Raw genomic sequence first — 12,746 nt, 5'->3', positions numbered from 1 at the left:
TTAACTCTCAAGGGTCTTCACCATACCAATCTCGATGCATTAATTTTTTTTTTGGCATGTACGAGGATAAATATTTGTACAAGTGAGTCTACAAATTGTGATGTGACTGCATGCAGGGCTAAATAATTACCTAAACATATTAATATGAATACAGATAGCTAAAATTAATGTGCAGCAATTTAATGGCACAGTGTTGTCTATTGGTCATCATGCAACACAGTGCTGGAAAGTAAATAACAATGACTTGCATTGCAATAAGCAAATGATCAGAAAAAAAGAAATCAAAATTCACACCCTCTTCATATTTATAGTGCTGCTTTGTACCATGTTAAGGTTGTTAGGTGTTTCTGCATACTTCTTTGAATTATCAAGCAAGTTTGGAGTTTATCTGCTTTACTCTGAAAAGCTAAACTAGGATGTGTTTAAAAGTCACCCACACGCATCAGTGAAGCTTGAACAGTGTTCTCCTCTTCCTACAAGTACTTCCAATAGGAGTTTTTATTGTTGGCTCCAGCTGGCAAAGCAATGCATGTTGCATACAAGACACTTAATGTTTAGGAAGCACTGAAATATTACGGTAATCAATGCCAAGCAAGACCCTGGGAAAAAAAAAAAAACACACACACAACAATTGCACCATTGCCTATCTACCACAATGGTACTCTCCTGTCATTGCTCCAGGCCATGGAACAGCCTGTTTCAACCAGTTTCTGAATGAGTTTCTTGGCACTACATAAAAAGGACTTCTAATACTGACCATCTTTTCCAGATACACCTTGCCAAAGCCTCATAAAGGGTGCACCTACTTACCTACCAGATGCAGAGCACAGGAAGTTAGATCATCTATGTTGACTCGTAATTTCAAACTGAAACTTGCAGTGAAACTAAGGGGGAGTCTGAACCCCCTGTTTGTATGAAAAACAGCCGTCATAAAGATCAAAGATTAGCTTACCAAGTACAAAATATATACATGCTGTATATAGTTCTCCTTATTTTGATACCTGGCTTTGCTAGCTAATATAATGCTTTCTACCCAGTGCTAGCCATCCTCGGATGTTTTCATGCAGCAACACTTAATTACAAGTTCTCCAAATCCAGCACACTGTCACATAATGCATCTGTTTCTCTAGCTAATCAGCAAAAATAGTGCTTAAATTATTATTAAATTCTATTTTCACTCCATTTTATGATTTAATGAGTCCTCCAGAAAAGAAAATATATCTTGTTATTGAGAGCTTCTGCACTATGGCATCACATTTTTGGCAAGGTATAGGCATTGTGTGTTTCACAGTGCTGATAATCATATTCTGTCAAAATAAGTTTGTAAAAATCTCTTGGGAAAGGTAAAGAAAAAGGAAACAGAAATCCTAAACAGCTATTCATTGGCCTTTTGTTCTCTTTAGAAGTGCTGGTCCCTTTGAGAACATATTTTTCCCTTTCTTTTAAAACATCCTTACAAATCCTACTCGTAATGTGTTACAAGGATTATTCTCTGTCATATGAAGTATAGTAAAATACTACTATGTGAAACAAAGCTTCTTGCTGAAACAAATAGAATATATTTTGCTTCCATCTTTATGTTGAAATAGTAAATCACAGAATCAAACTGATACAAGATGTCACTTAGGCTGTTTGAAAACGTGCCAGCACAGAGGAGTACTGTCTTCCTGAGAATACACAATAGCAGATAATATACATTAAGGCCAGGGCTATGCAAATAATTGTTTTTGCAGTTTGCTTGGGGAACACAAAAATGCATTTCAGATTAGTCTGAAATATTCTGAGTTCTCGGAGACAAAGCAAACAAACAAAAAAAACCCCACTCAAGTCAGAAGGCGGCATTTCATACTTAAAGTTTTTAACCTTCTGAAATGTGTCTGCATAAGAAGTTGACAGAGAAAATATTTTAAATGTTTATTGCACGTTCTGTAAGAGTCATCAGTACTATTTTTCAGGCAGATTTTGAGATGGTCACTGATTAAAGAGGAAAAACTAGAAACACATCAATCCGTATGCACACATAGTATTACGTTTCCATTATAATTATTTATTAATGGAAGGAAATTTGCAGGATGGGTTTTATGCCTGCTGCATAGAATACAACACCAAAATCTATAACTTGTATTCCCCGCTGAAGAAAGCTGGAATTAAATTGTGATGGTTTTCTGAAGCTTTGACAATATATTTAGCAGAATGCTTTAACCCATTCGTATATATGCTATAGAGTTCTACAGAACAATATTTCATTAAGAGGAAAAATTATAACCTTTCCATCTAAGGTCTGCCCATCTGTATTTCCTTGTCCTTCGAGTAGTAGTGCACATAGTAAAGGTTTTGTTTGTTTCATTTGTTTTACGTACATAGATCAAAATTTAACACAACAAAAAACTATGAGGTGTCAATTACTTCTGGCATCAGTAGTGACACAAAAGATAGTCTCAGGCCAAGTGATGGGCTTTGACTGCTGTTCCCATCACAATCCCTTACATATTCTGTATAAGTCTACTAATCCATATCGAGCCCTAAAGGTTTTTAAGTAGAATATTATTTTCTACAGAGTCATTAAGAAGGTTTTTTTACTGTTCATACATTGGAAGAGTATTCCATGGCTTTTGTTTTACCTTTAAATAACAAACTCATTGTCATCTAACATGCTGCCTCTGAAGATTCAGACAACAGCACTTTCCTCACAGCCCATATTTAAATCTTAGCTCTTAAATAATAGTATTCTACATCTTCAAAGCAAGCACTGTACAAATACTTAAACTAATTCTCATAACACTTCAAAGGTCCACATTAGTTCAATAATTTAAAACAAAGACAAAGGGTTTCTAGTGAGCATGAAGAAAAAAAAAGTCATTCCAAAAAAGTAAACAAATACAGCATGCATTTACTATCCCGAACATGCAGATACCATGAAGCATTAGGCATGCTTTAGAGACAGCAAAACCCAAACAAGCAAAGATATTCTGAAATGTGTTAGTATTAGAAAGCCAGCATTACACACACGATATTTTGAGAACAGAAACTCTACTGATAACACCTCATCAATACAGCTTCATTTATGAACCAACACTTAATGAGCACATGCTACTCCTTCCACACTTGCCTGACATCAGACAAACTCTCAACTTGCTCTCCTTACTGCAAACCCTGAGTGAACAGCTGTCCATTTAGTAAGCAGCTCTCACACCCAGGTTAAAGCTATATCAGCCGTAGAGGTCAGCCTGCTTGTTAAGCATTTAGTAGTAAACAAACCACCCCACCCTTTCCTGGGTAATCACAAGGCAGCTGTGACTCACCTAGCCAGAGCTTCTGTTCTACAGCTATTTTGTCAAAGCCAATGTATTTGTCATGTCCTACCTGTTCATTTTAGTAACTATTGGGAGGTTTACAAATTCTACAACAGCTGTACACATTTAAGCATTTTAAGGACCAGATTTTCAAAGGTATTTAGGCATATAACTAATTTATTACAACCACAGTCAGACATCTAACTACCTCTGTGGCTCTAGGCCTTAATTCTGTGCAATGTGTCATCTCCCAATTCCAGTTAGAGTTAATCTGAGGATTTGGCACAAACAGCTCATTTGTGCCACTTCCTCCAATCAGGATCTCTTTTCCTTCTTGTACCTACTGGCTTCTTCTTTCCATCATGTTAGATTTACGTAATCTAAATCCATTCTCATTTATTGCTTACTGCTGGGACTACCTTTGGTATCTCATTTCACCTTTAATTTAATTTTAAAGTAGATGCTAGAAAACCAAGGTGGACAATTGGAATCTAATTTAGGTAATCAAACTATGCTGATGATGCCATCAGCTGACCACCTTCTTATAGCTACTGTGAGAAACTCTTATTTCAAATTCAAGTTCAGAAACTGCCCAAGTTTAGCAAAGACAACTTTGCTGTACATAGCAAGGCCACCTCACTTCCTCACATGCCCCTCTGGAAAGATAACTGGATGTTAGAGGAGCTTCAACCACACAGGAGGAAAATGTCCTCTATAAATGAGTCATTTAGGACAGATTAAACAAGCCTACCCAGTTCCTGCAGGGCTGGCACATCTGGGGCTGCATTTGCAGTGCTGAATGCTGTCCTTAACCACAAAGCCACCCACAGAAAATCACTGTGGAGTCAGCCATACACCAAACTAGCCCCTAACTTACCTTATTTTGGTCCATTCAATAGCCAAAAGGTAAGTGGAAAAATTAACATAAAGACTTTTTTTTGCCCTCCCTGCCAGTTGTACCTGCTACGTAAGAGAATCTCTCCCAAATTCTTTCATACAAACTGTCTTGCAGATCTGCAGGGCTGAAAATTTGACTACAAAAGGGAAAGATGTGGGAGGCAAAAGACAGAGTTGTTTTTCCTGGGGAAGCTTAAATAATTGTTTTTACAGCACATTAATGACATTAATTGCTTTGGAAGTGCCAAGTTTTTTTTTATCATTACCACCACAAGCAGTCACGGAGGACAAGAAATAGCCCAAGCACTGAACTTAATGCATTGATTTTTTCTTTCGATAGATAACCACAGCTCACATGACACTACAATAGAAAGCCTTTCTAATGCAAATAAAGGATGTTTTGGGGGACTAAGAGGGGGCAGAAATAGAGCTTTTTTTTTTTTTTCTAATATGTTTCTATGGTGTAGGAACCTCAACCCATCTTTTATGTATTCGCTTGAATCCATGCTGGTTTTATTCCATTCTGAAATTACCTTGGTTTAGTTAGAAGGCACTGCTCTCAGCTGAAATAGATAAACACAAAGGAAAAGACGGCAAATAAAGGTTGCTTTTTTCCCCAGCTTCTCCACACACAGTTTGTCCTTACTGGCAGTCACAGCTAGAGGACTACAGTGCCATCTCTCTCTCTGAGCAATGTTTGCAACATCATTTAACCTGCCTTCATCATAGGACGAAGTTGTTGTGAGGATGAATTATGTTAGTGTATGCTAAGCAGGCAATCATTACAGCTATTGTGCATCCCACCATCTCTTTTATAAAGCTACAGACAGTTGCCCCGCTGCCATTTTGCTGTGGTCTTCCAGTTTCAGTAACACCTTATTGAAAGAACGTAAAATCCCATTAATTTACATCCTTTATGCTATGTGATTGAAACACTGCAGTTATGTAGCATGCCAAAACAAGTAACTCCTGCAGAAACAATGGTGCTGGGTTACAAGGGAATATAGCTGAGACAAGCAGACCAACATGCTTAGCTGGCATACCTCATGAGCAGCCTTTGCTCACAGGAACCTTAGGAAGGCTAGCAATGCACTCTATATTCTTGCCTTTTGAGTTCTTAATTGTCAACTTACCTGAAAGCACAGATCAGGGAGAATTTTTGCCATGCCAATTCTACCATTGGGTGAACAGGTTGCTCAAAAAAAAATTAAAAATCTGCTGGACAACTGACTTGGTGCTGTATTAAAAAGATCTATTTGGAAACCAGCAAGTTGGTCTATCCTGGGTTGATTTCAGAAGCATCTCTCATATGTCCCAGAAGGATGCTGTGGTAAGCTGTACTCATTAGTATTCCTGCTTATGCTGAATTCACAGCATTCCAAAAATCCTTGTAAAATGATAATGCCTGAGTGCCCTTCTGGTCTGATCAGTGTTATCTTTGGACATTTGCTAGGATCCCTTTTTGTCCCTTTCCACTTGTCACTGCATTGAATTTCCAGCTTTCTGAGATACGCTGGCCTCTAGGAGCAAGCACATATAGCTGCAGCTAGCACCCTTGGCTACCTGCAGTTGCCAGCCCGATTAGAGGCCTAAGTTCAGAGTCTTAAATGGCAAAGAAGAGATTTCTCAAAGCAAGCTGGTAGCTTTCATGTGAATCTTGAATATCTGGCTCAGGAAGCTTAGACCTAGAGATAGTTTTCAGCTTATTTAACCTCACTATATGACCACAGAACTGCAGAGATTGTCTTGACATGTTAGGCCTGTCTGCTACAGTGTCATTGTTCACATAAGCAGTTACACGTTTAAGCCAATATTATTTAGAAAGTGTCCTGGTCAGCCTTAGGTTACAGGTCATATGTGGTGGTGATCTGGCTAACAGGACACATTAGGAAAATTATGTTAGGAAAACATAGGATGAAAATTTCAACCCCAGTTAGTCCTCTGAATTCAAATTCAAGAAGCCTGTACAAATACTAGTGATGAGCAACTCATCCCATCATAGAAACAGAGTATAAAACAAAATATTTTTCTGCTTCTGTATAACAGTTTACCTTTACCCTTCAGGTCACTAACTTAGAGGGTAACATGAAGGGAAGGGTAAAACAAACAGAAACTCAAACTCAGTATATCCTTTCCCTTTGTCTCTCACAAGACAAAGCTTTTCCCATACAATCATAAACTCTAATACAAAATTAATTGTTATTCAGTGACCTAAGAAAGTTCAAAGCTACTAAAGCTGCAAATCAGAAATGAGCCAGAGTCAGTGCTAACAAAGAACACATGCTACCACTTACACACTTGGAGACTCATTTTGAGTTGTGCTGAGTACTCACAATGCCAACTGAAGCCAGGTGGAATGGTAGGAGATCAGCACATCAGAAGATTGAGTTCTTTGATTTAAAGACTATCCTGAGGCACAGAAAGCATGACAGTGGGATGAAAGAAGGGAAGACACTGATTGTCAGTAAGAGTCAAGCATTCTGGAAAAACAAGTTGAAGCCAACAAAATAATCTTCTCCATGTCCCACTGCTCAGAAGGACATAAAACTAAGCACTCTAAGAATCCAGGGGTGAGAAATATTTGTGGAGAGGGAAAAAGTGATAAGTGGTGCAGTAGCATTTCAGAGCTGGGTTTTTAGGGTGACTGCTGAACAGATGCTTGATGGGAATACCTAAGGGAAGGCTATTATGTTCTCCAACTAGTAGAACCCACCTCTACAAACAAACGGTGTAGGAATTCTTCCACTCCTGCAGAAGGTAAAGCATGAGTAGATACCCACATATACAACCCTGTAACTTGACTGCCCAGCTGTTCAGCAATTTCTAAATCTGCATAAATATAATAAATTATATTTCACTATGAAATATATTCTCTCTAGTACCTATAAATATGACAGCTTATTGCAGAGTCTTGATTCAAGAATGTTTCTATGCCCTTGCATAGTAATTGCCTTACCCACTGACAGCTACAGCTCTATCAAGGTGCTTCATTATGCAGCGTATACAGTATTAAAACACTAAATGCTTACTAAATACTAAAACCATGTCACCCTTTCTTTCCCCTTACCAACCATAAAGGAAATGTGAATAAAGCTTGGTATTTTTGGTAACCACGAAGGAGGAACTGAATACATGTATATTAAACACCAGCAAAAAATTACAAGCTCTTTCAGTTTGTAAATTAGCATCTTCCCAGTTGTGTCAAACTGCAGGCTCAGGACTTGATCAACAATCACCACAAACGTGAAAATGAAGCAGTGTATTTCAGACTATTTTGACAGACTGGAGAGATTCAATGCTTAGCCTCTTTTTTAACTTTTCCTTTACCCTTCCTCATCCTCAAGACCATATAACAGCAGGCATTGCCCTCAGCTGTATCCTGCTGCTCTTTCTCTATTGTGAAAATTTTTTTCTGCTTCTAGAAATACAGAGAGTCTGAGTGAACTGAACCATAACCGGTATGCAGCAGCAACAAAGTGTCCCATTCTATTGGATGCAGAGCATAAAATTGGGAGAAAGAACTAGTTTCTAGCTCTTCCAATTTTTTTAAGATAAGGGTGTCTCCACCTTTCCTATCACTTAATAAGAAAATTTGGAATGTACACATCTGGAAAGTGGGATGCTCCCAGAACCTGTGAGAATCACTGGACATCCACGTGAAACACTACTTTTTTTTTTTTGCAGCATGACCCACACTGTAGACCTTTCAAGCAGTAAACTCTCAACACCTCCCTGATTGCAGTTGCCTTCTGAATGCAGGCAGTCTATTGTAGAGGGAGAAAAAGCACAAGTTAATACAGCCTGAAACCCCTTTAGATAAGTAGAGGCTTTCATCTGGCTAGAGAAATTGATGGAGGCAATGTACTTAACCTGGGAGAATGACTCCAAGATAAGCTTCCCCTCGGAGACCAGATACAGAGGAAAACAAGGAGATTCCAAAAGGTAAATAGGATACTCAGAAGAAAAGGCTTAGGGGAAAGCAAGTGGAAAGGACATGCCATTTTCAAGTTCTTCAGGAAAGATAATCTTTAATGGCTCCCTAGTCACCAAGTCCCAAATACTGCAATAAGTAAGTTGCTAGTGTGCTAAAGCCCCAATTAAATAGTTGACATCATCACGCCAATGTCTAGTCGAGTCTCATACACTGCAGTCAAACATTCTGAAAGAACAACATTTTTGGTTCCTTGTGGAGAGGGGATGGATATAAATGTATATAATTGCTTTGCTGTATTATGCATTAATGCTAGTTATCAGCTGTTACCAGAACTGAGCAGTTTGTGAATATGTTATTTTAAGCTCTCCCTGCTGCAATATGTAGATGCCTTGAGTTTTGCCTATATTTATGCAATTAAGCTGCATTTAAGTTTCCACTGCCAGAGGTGATTTCTGTGGTAATGTGTTGTGAGCTTCTCTCCAGAACAGGCTTTCAATAATACAGATCCCAATAAAGCTTTAGTGTAAACACACTGCTGAACCTTGAGGATGAAATACACAAGATTCGAGTACTGAAAATAAAGCCAGGGTACATATCTATGTCTTTTCCTCTTTTCTGTGGCTGGCTGAGCAAGCTTTCCTGAACAGGAGGTGATCTTGTTATGAATTTAATCAACGTTGTGTTTAGTGGTCCCTAAGTTCCACGTGTCTTTCCATACCTTCACTGGCTATTACTGTTTTTAAACAGCTGTTACTGAAAACTGCAAGAGAAAACTATACTCTGATAGTCTAATTCTTATATATATAGCTTCTCACATGATTCGACATCAATTTGGATGAAATGAACTATAGATCCTACATGTCCTGAATGTTCCTTGTAAAAAATTGAAGGAAAAGGAATAATTAGAAAATGTCTAAACACTGGTTATGTCTGACCAGACTGAAAACAGCACAGCTTACTCTGTGCGTGCAGGCTCCCAGCTACAGTCTGTACAAGTCTGATGCACCTTGCTCAGTAGCTAGGGCCCCAACTGAAACTCAGGAGAAGGCCAGCCAGACTCAAAAGAATGCATATGTCTTTCTAAACACTAGCCACATTAAACAACTTAAAGAAAGGGTTTTAACTGGTGCATTTGAAAATGAAATGTGCTAAGAAATTTATGCTTCCCTTCTGCTGGTGTACAGGGAAAATATCTGATAAACTAAAGATGAGTAAACATGGATCAGGTGAAAAGTTCTTCCAGCCATAGTTAAAGAAATGGACACAAAATATTTGGAGAGCTTGTTTTTTGTTTTTTTGTTTTTTGTTTTTTGGGTTTTTTTTAAGTGCAGTAATTAGACCTGTTGTATCTGTGTTGATGTGTGTGTTTCCAGGATACTGTAATCTCATCTTTCAGGGAAGGGGGTTACGGCTTGCAAAAAAAATCAAGGAGCCTACCCCTCTTCCCTGAACAAGTATCCCTTCTCTCTGAGTGACTTAGATGGGCATATTCATAGAAGGGTAGTCCTTCATTCTCTGAATAAGCAGATTATCAAACAGCAGGCATTGCTAAGGGCACAAAATCAAACTTGATGATCTGATGCAATATGGCAATTCCTACAGCACTACCAGTGGTTCATTTCCATACAAAGTCCTTCAAATAGCTAGATAAGAATTCCACACTCCCTTGGATATCTCTGTCAACACAATTTGCATTGCATGTAATATTTATTACATCCTTCAGGCATTGCACGTGACTTGTCTCACACTGACATCTCTACAGGTCCAGGTGCATGTCATATTCCCTGAGAGGTTATGAAGGAACTCCTTGGCAAAGGAACTCCAAGAGGCAGTCAAGGGCCTAAGAACCAAAATGATTAGTTGGGATTGCACTGAGACTGTGAGACATTATGAGCCAGCTCTATGAAAATACCTGTTCAAAGCAAAAACTAAGACACAGCAAACATTCCATATTAAGGAACAGTCTGGCACACTGGTAGCTAATTGATTGTTAATGTTTAGAATATTTGTCAAATGGCGCATAAGGAGACAATTAAGCCTCCATAGTGCTTATAAGCTGTAGAACTGATTTTTGCAAGTCTTATTTGATAGAAAATAACAGCAGGTTCCACCCTGCTAACAAAGTTTATGCAGCTAAAGTAGGCAACGCAGTTTTCATCTGACAGTGTGTCACTTACATAGCATTTAAGGTCAAAATGTGGACTCTCCACCTGCTTATATCATCAATTATCTTCTCTTTAATGAAACTGCATGTTTTAGAGACAGAAATCAATCCTACACTTTTAAAAAAGCAACTGTTTACTTTTGAGTGTTCAATAATCAGATCAACTTCTCTTCTTTCCTAAAGAAGAGCAGGTTTTTAAAGACCTTTCCCTGAGCAGCATTTTCTATCAAAATACTTGTTAGGTAGTGTTTTTTCCCCTCAGTTGTTGGAAAAAATGCAAAACAAATATTGAAAAAATGTAGCTGGTTTTTCACTATAGAGAGTATACTGATTTGGGGTTTTAGCACAACAATATTCTCTTTGAAATATGGAGATGTCTCTGATTGGAATTCAAAATAAACAAGGAACTCCCAGCCAAACCTTAGAGAAAGGACAAAAAGCAGATATAAAGCAGTTATCTCCCCTGTCAGCATGCTAAGCAAAGAATTCACCCTTGATTTCTAGCAAATATTTTGGTGAGAGCAAGATGAGGTCTTTAGGAACTGAGAGGTAGAGACAAAATATGCTTCATTGACTGTGCTCTGGAAATAAAATGGAAGGGCTCCATACTTGTAAAAGTAAAATAGAACCTTTTGAAGAAAAGGGAGCATTGCAGAATCTAAACTCATTTCCTTTGCAATAACCTCTCCTCCATCTAGGTGCCATACTAATTGTTACCTCTTCCCTTTTGGTAAGTTTTATAAAGTTTTTTATGTCTTTTTCCAGTTGTTTGGGCTGAAATCTACTAATACGTAACCAGCCTGTGGACATACCGTCATCATATCATGTATTCTATATACCTACATGTAACACCTAGCTTTTGTCACCTCTTAAATATGCTGGAAACACCTTTCCACACCCCCCCGCCCCCCAAACAGTCCATTGTAGCAAAACATACTTCATGAGTGCCAAAAAAGATATACTGAAGCATGCTGTTAGGTTTTCTTCTGTTCTAAAAAGTTGTCTACACTGTAGTTCGGATAGTATATGCAATGCATCCACCCCTTGCCATGACTTTTTTGGGGAATATCTTATCATCACCTCATTGAACTGGTATGCATCTAACAAGGATTATAGTCATTTGGCTGCCTTCAGCACTAGCTTCACCATAATGCTTCCTAATGGCTTCTGAACAGACTGCACATCTATCTGGTGCCTCAAGGTGAATTGACAAACTCATTCTGCAGCACAGAACATGGCCAGCAGCTCCTTTTTAATTTGAGCTTATCTCCCTTCTATGGCCATCAAAGCACTGCAAGCTCTACTAACTGGCTCTACCTCAGTGCTGCTCCTAGCCCTCCTTCCTAGGCATCCTTACCTCTATTGTTATACTTCTAGCCACTCCACAGTAAGACTGAAAGTGCTAAAGGATGGTACTGGTCTTGCGACTTCCTCTGCTCTATCAGATACTTTTTGACCACATCAGCTTTAGCTATCCCAAAGGCCCATAGGTGTATCAAATCTGGAAACATACTTGGTAACTGTTCTAAAACTACTTGACCTGCATGCCTTGAGGTAGATGTATTCCTAATGCTTCAGTTTCTCTGGCTCTAGACACAGCTTTTCAGATGTCACATGCTCTCTTCACCTTCAGTTTTTGACACAGCTTTCGCCTTAGTTTGACATCCTGCTCCCAACACCTACTTGGAGTTGTTACAACTTGGTATAGTGCAGAATTCTTTCTGCATTGAGGCCTCCTTCTGCTGCAGGAAAAGCAATATGAAATAGGACAAGAGGAAATGGTCTCAAGTTGTGCCAGGGGAGGTTCAGGTTGGATATTGGGAAGAACTTCAAAATGTTCAAAAAACATTTATTTGTGGTGCTTCGAGACATGGTTCAGTGGGTTTAGCAGGCATGGTGGACCTGATGATCTTTGAGGTCTCTTCCAACCATAATGATTCTATGATTCCATGAAATGCGTTTTTTGTGCTTGAGGTTCCCTCTAGCCCTGGTTTCCATCGACAGTGAAATGCCTCAAGTCACACTGAAGGCCAGAAATGTTTTTGTTGTTTTTCCTTTCCCCTTCTTTTTCGTTTATGGTTTTAAGAAAAAAAATCTCCTGAAACCCATAGCAAAGGTTGTCAAGGAGCTGAGGGGCTGATACTTCTTTTTCATATTAGTGCCCTGATCTCAAAGCTTAGCACTGTAAGATGATCTATACCTTATGGAAGCATTGAATGAGCACTATACTTACGACTTTTTGCTTGATGTTTCCAATGTGTCATATTTTATGGAGGCCCTTGATGACACTGCCAGGACAAGTGTCAAAATCTGATTACCATTTCTTTTGACAATATTTCTATTGAAATAGATAGGTCATCAGAAACAATATTTTTGACCTTGTACTACTTTGAGATATGAGAGTGCACAAGACTACACAGCAATCTGTCAAAAGTAATATTCTATCTCTACATGAACT

General features: G+C 38.6%; 1 protein-coding gene across 1 annotated transcript in view; it reads right to left on the bottom strand.

Moving 5' to 3' along the window:
- ST6GALNAC3 (ST6 (alpha-N-acetyl-neuraminyl-2,3-beta-galactosyl-1,3)-N-acetylgalactosaminide alpha-2,6-sialyltransferase 3) overlaps positions 1-11,106 on the bottom strand; it is a 178,688-nt gene extending 167,582 nt beyond the window's left edge. The window contains exon 1 of the mRNA XM_009696034.1: positions 11,101-11,106. Coding sequence (XP_009694336.1) covers positions 11,101-11,106 — 6 coding nt within the window. The remainder of the gene's footprint in view (positions 1-11,100) is intronic.
- Positions 11,107-12,746: the final 1,640 nt, after the last annotated feature.

The sequence above is a fragment of the Cariama cristata genome, unplaced genomic scaffold, assembly GCF_000690535.1.
Source record: "Cariama cristata isolate BGI_N322 unplaced genomic scaffold, ASM69053v1 scaffold10642, whole genome shotgun sequence".
In the NCBI taxonomy this organism is placed as follows: Eukaryota; Metazoa; Chordata; class Aves; order Cariamiformes; family Cariamidae; genus Cariama; species Cariama cristata.
Note: the sequence above shows the minus strand (reverse complement) of the source record. Positions and strands in the feature narration are given on the sequence as shown.